Below are 9105 nucleotides of genomic sequence, written 5' to 3'. Positions count from 1 at the left end.
ATTTCTCCTTCACCCTTCTATGTTCCTTGAATACGCAGGGAGGCAAAGGCAAGTTCCAAGTAGCACATTAGCCTGTGATCTCATTAGCTCTCCTAACCGAAGGGACAGGCCTGGCCAGTGCTTGGGACAGAGCCTGCAGAGTGAAGTGGTATTAACAGCTCAGTGTTCAGTATTTCACACTGTACTGACACAGCAGGAGTTGCCTTCTTCTAGCAGAGAGAAGACTTGGACCACTTCTGCTACAATCAGCGCCAGCTGGACTCAGCCCTTTATGGCTGCAAGCAGTAGGAATTCAGGAAAAAGGAGCACTGATTTGTTTAGGCATGGTGATGATCAGGACTTGTTTCTCGCCCATTACACATACACCATGACCCCTTTAGAAGCCATGAGTTAGTAGCTATCATGCTGGGAAATTAAACCCAGACAATCGAGACATGAACAACAGGGAACACCTCTATCAGGTTTTTTGTTATTGCCTTCTGAAGCCCTAATACACCAGAACAATAAGTTTGAGTCTCTACCGGTGAGTTTCCAGCTGCAAAATAGGGGTACATGATGTAACCAAGGTCACAGAGAAACCTCCAAGCTAAGAGTAAAACTCAGCAGGCCCTGGATGCTGCAACAGACAGTCCAGACCGCTAAATCATACCACTCATCTGGAAGTTAAGGCCCTGGACCAGCAAAGCACTTGAGCAAGGCAGTACTCCTGCGCTTTAAGTTAAGCCTCTACTTAAGGGCTTTGTTGAACAAAGGTCTATGTTTTTAAGTGGGAGTAATTAAGACCCTACTCATTTGACATTTGTCAAACTCGCACAGGCACAGGCTTCCTCCAGGCCCCGGGGATGCTCAACCCACTGTTCTACCCCCACACAACCCTTCCCACCCAGTTCTGCCCCCTCCCCCAAGCATGCCCCAACCCTGTTCCTCCCCCTCCTGCCCAGTACCTCCTGCATGCTGTGGATCAGCTGATTGTGGTGGGTGGGAGGCAGTGGGAGGGGTAGGAGTTGATTGGTGGGGCTGCCAGCAGGTGCGAGGTGCAAGGAGGGAGGGAGCTAGCTGCCAGTGGATGCTAAGCACCCGCAAATTTTTTTCTGTGGGTGCTCCAGCCCTATTCTATTCCATACAAGCCTTCTGGTCTTGTTTCCTACTACTGTAACTTGCAGATTCACAAAGTTGCAGAACTTCATGCAAGAAATTAATCCTGCCCATGGCGATCTTGGTTTTGAGGCTCTGTTCCACATTTAGCCCCGAAATGTAGGAGTTGAGATTACGCATAGGAATCCAACCTCACCACGTTTGTTTGGTGGATATTCCTTCCCCAGGAAGGCACTGTGCTCTAGGGCTGATGTAGGTTTCTCTCTCCAGCACCTTCGTGAGCTAGGAGTTAGTGATTTTAAGAGTAGATAACCCTAGCATTTTGAGCTTGGTTTGTTACAGTTTATTTAGGCTCTACCTTCCTTTCCTTGGATTTAGGGAAGGAATGTGTTATATATACACTGTATAGGAATATAAATGTGGAACAATCACAATGAAGCACTCGTAATGAGAAGATTAAAAGTTATTTGTTATCCTCTCAGCTCCAGCTGCCCTTCTAGCAAGCAGCTTTGCCCCTGTGAATCAGCAGAGCCAGCTGCAGGAGCAGACAGCCTTTCCTATAACAGGACGAGGCGTCAGCTCCTGGAGCCAAACCGCGAGTGTTCTACAGAAAGAGTGCTTTGTGAGGGCTGCGTGAGGCAGTGCAAACAGACAAAACAGACACAGCCACGGCCCAGAAACAGAGACCTCTCCCTCCCGCGACACATGGACCAGAACGATATCAGACCACAGTTGTGGGTTTTTAATAAAAGCGCTTTAAGACATCATGAGCGGCACAAGATGCAGCAGACCTCACCACTTAACAAAACCAAATCAGGGCAGGAGCACACTGCTGGGGGTTTCAGAGAACCAAATATCCTCCCCTCCACCCACCCCTTCAACAGCCAATCACATCAGAAATGAACAGGCTGCTGAGTTACCCATGCCCCTCTAGAATTATGAGGAAGGCTGAATGTAGAGGGATGGAGGCAGCTGGACTAGACCCAGGAAATCAACTGCCAGACTAACATCTTTGATTAAGTAGGTAGGCTGCTCCTAGGGTAAGCGAACCAAGAAGCGTCATGCTAACCTCAGTGGACACAGCGTGCTGTGGAATGCCCCAGGACCCACAGGATATTCGTCTCCTCCATCCAACTTTCATGAACTACTGCACAGAACCAGTGGACTGTCTCTGGTACAAGTCACCGCTTAACCCTCACTATTATTGGTTAAGCCTGTTCCCATATCCAGACTGCAGGCTACTAGCAGGGCACATTTGAAGGACCAGGAGCCTTGTTTTAGAACTCCCGACCCAGCCCCCCTCACATTACAAGGCAATAAGGGTGTGTATGGGATCTGCTAGACGAATGCATTAGCTAAACAGCTGGTTCAAAGAGAGAGAGGATGATGCCTGTACTAGAGAGTCTCCATGTCTGTTTAAGAGCATGGGTGTGTGGTGAGAAGGGGAAGGGGAACGGCTTGTTCTCAGAATCCCAGCACACAGGCGAGAGCTTTGGAAGATTTTTATCCCTGCACATTGTTCTTTGGGTAGCGCCGGCGGCTCAGTATCTGTAGTGGTCTGGCTTGAAGGGCCCTTCTTTCGGCAATCCCAGGTACTTGGCCTGCTTGTCACTCAGTTTTGTCAGCTTCACGCACAGTTTATCCAGATGAGCGGCCGCCACGGCTTCATCCAGCTGAAAGACAACAAGAAAACGTTAAGCTCGGAGGTTCAGTCCAGTGCTGAAGGCTGGTGGAGTCCTTGAAGTGGTGCCCACTGGTGGCCATCACACCAGGGAGGCCCAACCGCCAACCCCAAGGGTTAAATGTAACAGGATCTACAGAGGAGTGAGAATGAGATGGTCCTGCTCTTCCCAGGTCCCCCCCTTTGTCCTGAGTACAGTGATCTCTTTACACCTGAGCAGTCAGTAACGAAATCATTCAGCTGCAGCTTCCCCACATCACCTGGCTCAGTCAATCTAAAGTCCAATCACAAGGCAAGAGATTAACTTGTGGCAGCCTTTCCTGGACTGTACATTTTTGTACCCAATGTAATCTCCATGCATTAGCTCAAGAGCAGGGAGCAAGCTAGTCAGCTAAAAACAAAAACAAAAAAAGTATCCGGCCTCGTTGTGGTGGACAGAAAAAAGGTTAGGCTGGTAAAGTCAACCATGCTGCCAGCCTCTCTTCTCCAGGCCCTAACAGTATCTCAACAGGGTACTATATTGTCCAACGGGGAGATTTTAGATAAGCCATAAGACTTACAGAAGAGTTCCCCAAAAAAAAGACTATTACCTACCTTTCGTAACGGTTGTTCTTAGAGATGCATTGCTCATGTCCAATCCAATAGGTGCGTGCGTGCCGCATGCATGATCATGGGAAGGTTTTACCCTAGCAGTACCCGTCGGATCAGCTGTGGAGCCCCCTGGAGTGGCGCCTTTATGGTGGTGTATATAGGTCCCTTCTGACCTGCAGCCTGCTCAGTTCCTTCTTACCCGAATACTCCAACAAAGGGGAGGTGGGTGGGATTTGGACTAGATATGTGCAACACATCTCGAAGAACAGCAGTTACGAAAGGTAGGTAACCGTCTTTTCTTTGAGTGATTGCTCATGTCCATTCCAATAGGTGACTCCCAAGCAATTTCAACGGAGAACGGGTCGGAGTTCACCGGTTGCTGATTGCAATACTGCCCTGCCAAAGGCCGCATTGTCCCTCGCCTGTTGGGTGATGGCGTAGTGCAACGTAAAGGTGTGGATGGAAGACCACGTTGCTGCCTTGCATATGTCTTGGATAGGGACCTGTGCAAGGAATGCGGCAGATGACGTCTGGGCTCTTGTGGAGTGCGCTGTTAACGGCGGGGCTGGAATTTTAGCTCGGTTGTAGCAGGTTCTGATGCAGGACGTGATCCATGACGAAATACACTGGGTCAAGATGGGAAGCCCTTTAATCCTCTCGGCAATTACAAAAAAGAGCTGTGGTGACATACAAAACAGCTTAGTGCATTCAATATAGAAGGCTAGGGCATGCCTGACGTCAAGGGAATGGAGTGTTTGCTCTTTGTTGCTGGCATGAGGCTTAGGAAAGAATACTGGTAGAAATATGTCCTGATTCACATGAAAATGCGAAACTAGCGTAGGTAGGAATCCTGGGTGTGGGCGTAGCTGCACCGTGTCTTTATAAAAGACCACATAGGGGGGCTCGGAAGTAAGTGCTCTGAGCTAGGAGACCCTTTTGGCCAAGGTTATGGCCACCAGAAAAGCCATCTTCCAGGAGACGTAGGATAAGGGGCAGGTCACCAGTGGCTCAAAAGGAGGGGCCCATAAATCTGTAAAGAACCAGGTTAAGATCCCACTGGGGAACAGACTGTCTTACCTGGGGATAAAGCCTATCTAAACCCTTAAGGAACCAGCCCACCATGGGATTGCCAAAGACTGACCTGCCCCCACACCCGGGTTGAAGGCCAAGATTGCCGCCAGGTGCACCTTAATAGAAGATATAGCCAGCCCTGGTTGCTTCAGGTAAAAGAGGTTGTCTAGCACAAGGGAAAAAGAAACTTGCTGGTGGGGGGTGTACCTTTCTGTGGGGACCAAAAGGAGAAGCACTTCCACTTTGCCGGGTACATTGTGCAAGTGGAGGGTTTCCTGCTTCCCAAGAGAACTTTCCTAACAGAGTCCGAACACTGCAGTTCAAGCAGGTTTAGCCATGGAGTTTCCATGCCATGAGGTGGAGAGACTCCAGGTTGGGGTGCTGTAGTCTGCCATGATCCTACGTGATGAGGTCCGGGAGCGTGGGGAGGGCCACGTGGGATGCACCACGCTGGAGTCCTGCCTACTATTCTTGGCAGGGAAGCAGCCCTGCTCTGCCTTCTTCTTTTTGTGCCGCACTGGGGATTGTGAACAGTACTGCACCGATGAGCTGGCCTTCCGCGCAGGGGAGCCGTGTCGATGCTCCTTATGCAAGTCCTTCCTTGGTGCCGAAGTGTCCCGCACCGAGGCCGGTGCGTTATGCACTGAGGCTGCCGGTGCAGACTCTTGAGCCGGTTGGGGTCGAAGCACAGACTCCATTAAAAGGAGCTTGAGGCGATAGTTCTGGGCTTGAATCCTCAGCAAGTGATGCACTTGTCTTGCCAATGGCCTCTCCTAAGCACTCCAGACAAGCAACATGCGGCTCCCATTTGGGCATAGGCTTACCGCACCTCTCGCATGGCTTAAATCCCTGGGGCTGCGGCATGCCCCAGTGACGGGGAAAAATATCGCAGGGGGAACCCCCCAACTTAAACGTACTAACTAATAAAACTGTCTAACGATCTAGTGAAAAGTAAGAACTATATACACAGAAAAATGCTAGAAAACACTTGCAAAGCAAGAGACCAGTTGCTCCGATGACCGTCACTGGCAGGAAGAAGAAAACGAGCAGGCAGCGGGTCGGCAAGGACCTATACACACCGCCATAAAGGTGCCAGTCCCGGGGGCTCCACAGCCGACCCAACAGGTACCGCTAGAGTAAAACCGTCCGACGACTGCGCACACGGTGCATGTGCACACCTATTGGAGTGGACATGAGCAATCACTTGAAGATGAACGGAGACTTAACAGGCATTCCAGTTTGGGTACGTGTAGACTAGGAATATACATGAAGGTGAGCTAACTTGATGTAGACCCTGGAAGGTATAAAACTGTGCCGTCACTAGGGAAAAGAGAGCTAAGCTACAGCAAGGAAGCTAAGCTCAATATGCGTTCCTAGTGACGTAAGCCCTTGGTGCGTTTTATTCCAGAGGTGGTTCCAATGCAGGGTGTCAAACACACCCAAGTGGTTCAGTATTAATCCCCAAATCTCCAGCACAAAAAGGGCTACAGTAATGAGCCGCCCTTTTAGAACAATGCTATTTTCATAAAGCATTTGAAAAAAAAAAAAAAAGAAAATGAAGAAGCCCACTCCACAAAAAAAAGTCTTTTGCAATCTATTTGTGCAACGCCCATATTTGGGCTATATATTTGTGCTTTGGGGTTCCTTCGACTGGTTAGGCCATATATCGTCTCCTGTAATGAATGCTACTAACAATATCTGTTCAAGGAAGATTTAAAATACCTGCATTCCCGTTAGAAAAATGGAGGAGAAAAATATATAGGAAGTGGAAGAGGGCTTGAAAAGTAGAGATGAGCAAATCACCAAAGAATGTAAGGGAGCCAAGGGCACGAAGTGACAATGCTGTGTAAGAGGGTCACAGGAAAGAAAGATCTAAAAACCTGCAAAAGGGAAGTTAGTGAAGAAGACAGGAATGCTAAAGGATTTAGAAAGTGAGGAGGTAATGGCACCAGTGCTCCAGATGGCTTCAGAATTTGCACTGAAGAAAAAACCTTCTGTAGAGATGCTTGTGGCTGTAATCGGGGAGATGAGGAACAAATGGCAATACCAAAGATGAAAGAAAAAAAAAAATCTATAGCAAGTTACAGTCTGGATAAAATGCACCTGAATATCAGAGGAACACACAGACTGAAAATAAATCATGGGCGACGAGAGCTATTTGATCAATGTAAAAAGAAGCCCTGTTTTGAAGGAAGAACAAGGAATCATCGTGCTAATCAGCCAGATGTATAACCTGTGCAAAGCACCAAGCCATAAAGTAAGGGGTTTATCAGAACATTTGGAAGAAATGCATCTGAGCACCAACTGTTAGTTTTGAAAAACAGATTTGCTTGGCATGTTCCTGGAAGCAATTACCCTATTTTAGTCTAAAAAGGAACAGAGTGATACAGACTAACACACTTCCTGAACTCAGCCACAGTGAAACTGGATGTGACATCAACATTGTTTCATGCACTGCCATGTGCAAACTGCAATACCAACCACTGGGAGCCCCAGCTGATGAGGAAAGTGTCCATTGTAAGATAACCATGTTTCCATTTCCATGAGACGTTTAATATCACATAAAGGAATTCTGAATTCAGGAATAATAGATGAAAACTATGTGGCGACTATCGAAGTAGTGAACAAACAAGGAACAGAGTGATCAATAAAAGCAGGGCTAGGCAATGGAGAAAAAGATCAAGCGGTACATTTTATGGATCTACATTCAGATCTAGATTTTCCCCAGAGAAAGGAGTCCGTATACACACCCACCCCTTCCACCCACAGAACCAAGATGAAGCACGATCTTTGAGTGAGGAGCACAGTAGGCTATAGGTAATCAAATAAAAATCAATACCAATTAAAGGAGAAGTAAGCAGCCCAGACACAAAACAGAGACCTCTGCTTGATAAGCAGCAGATTTAGAAGAAACTAATTTGCAGCATGAATCTATTACAAAAAGCAAATGCTGCTATCAGTGTTCAAATGCATAGCTGGAGAGGTAGCGATGCCATTGTGCATAGCTCTGGTGCAATTACTCACGGAACCGTGTTCTGGTCCCTGCAGTTAGGAAGAATACAGCAAAGCTGGAGCAAACCCAAATAATGATAAGAACTGGCAGATAAAGCATCCGGAGAGACTGAAGTAGATAACTTCGTAGCTAGGGCAGCATTAAATCATAAGCACAGGCGCACGCCTCGGGCCCCAGCTCCTGGAAGAGTCCTGCAATGAGGCCTGACTCTAAGCTTCCACTATAAAAAGGAAGTTTCTATCTTACAGGCTGCGGAGAACAGCATGAAAACATGACCTGCCTGCCTGGGCCTGCAAAGAGCCTGAAACAATAGCTCTGAAAGGGGTGAAACGTCCTGTGCCTCTCAGTGGGGTGTTAGCTCCATGACCCACTGTTCTAAGGACCTCACCCACCCTATCACAGCAAAGGGCTGTGTGTATGGCAGAAGGTAAAACAGTGCAGAGGACCCAGCCTGCCCTACACACCAAATACACCCCCCTAGAGACTCTCTCTTTCCCTCTTGCTGCCACCACCCCAGCTTGTCCACAGAGGGAAAGGGAAATCCTTCTGCCACCCTTGCTATTCACCAGGGGAGGGTGCCCCTTCTGCTGTTCCTGGGGGGCATCAAAAGGCCCCATGTCACCACCCCTGCCTCTCTGGGAGGGAAAGGAGTCCTGGACAGAAGGGGTCCTTTCTGCTGCGGCTATTCCAGGTAGGCGCAAAGCCAGGGCATAGGGGTGGGGCCACAGAGTGGAGTCCTAGGGGACCCCCTGTTGTGGCACGCCTGGGGCCCTGAATTGCCTGGATCCTACCATGCATATAATGTAGAAGAGTAAGGCAGCAGTTTGTAAGTCCCTACGTTCCCATCTGAAGATGAGAGAACAAGAAGCAAATCACTTGGATTATACTTAGCTCTTCTTTCAGAGACCAGTATCCTCTCCCCATTTTACAAATGGGGAAATGGGGAGGTGAAGTGACTTGCCCTCGGCTGTCACCCCACAGGTCAGTTGCAGAGCCAGGAATAGGACCCCAGTTTCTGGCGCCCTACCCACCAGACCATGCTGCCCTCCTCCTCTAATCAAGAGTTCAGCTAGGGTATTCAGGAAGCATTTTTCCACAGTAAGAGCACCTGGGCAGTGGAAGGAGACAGTCACTGCAGAGACACAGGAACAGGTTCGATAAGCAGTGAACAGGCTTGGAAGTGACAGCAGGCGAGGGGGCCATTGCATCAGCTGAGTGGCTTTCCCTGGCCCATTTGAAAACAATTTTCAGTTTATTTATTAGAAGCATTTGCTGAAACAGAAAAACTGGCCAAATCTATGCAGAAGAACGCTTCAGTTTACATTTTCAAAAATGCTAAAAAAAAGAATAAAAAATGTAACCCCCCCACTTTCTCTCCAGTGGTGAATAAACAACACGCCCTGTGCACCAAGGGGGTCAGGAGTCACAGGTTTCCCAGGGTAAAAGACGAATCACTGCCACAAAACCCAGAGAGAAGGAGATCCACTTGCAGAGGAGGTGGAACAGAGCAGAGTTTGTTTCCCATGTCCCCAGTGCTATAAACAAAACTCAACAGAAAAGGCTGCTTTCCTCAGGGCTCGGGAAGATGCCCAGAGGAGGCAGCATTCGTGCTGGAGAGGGAGAACTGCTCAGTGCCGCAGACTCCAGCTTCCAG

The 9105-nt window shown here is 48.6% G+C and overlaps 1 protein-coding gene across 1 annotated transcript in view; it reads right to left on the bottom strand.

Moving 5' to 3' along the window:
* Positions 1-1822: 1822 nt before the first annotated feature.
* Positions 1823-9105, bottom strand: part of AHCY (adenosylhomocysteinase) — a 54729-nt gene continuing 47446 nt past the window's right edge. The window contains exon 10 of the mRNA XM_077831996.1: positions 1823-2768. Coding sequence (XP_077688122.1) covers positions 2637-2768 — 132 coding nt within the window. The 3' untranslated portion in view covers positions 1823-2636. The remainder of the gene's footprint in view (positions 2769-9105) is intronic.

This window comes from Eretmochelys imbricata, chromosome 13, assembly GCF_965152235.1.
Source record: "Eretmochelys imbricata isolate rEreImb1 chromosome 13, rEreImb1.hap1, whole genome shotgun sequence".
NCBI lineage: Eukaryota > Metazoa > Chordata > Testudines > Cheloniidae > Eretmochelys > Eretmochelys imbricata.
Note: the sequence above shows the minus strand (reverse complement) of the source record. Positions and strands in the feature narration are given on the sequence as shown.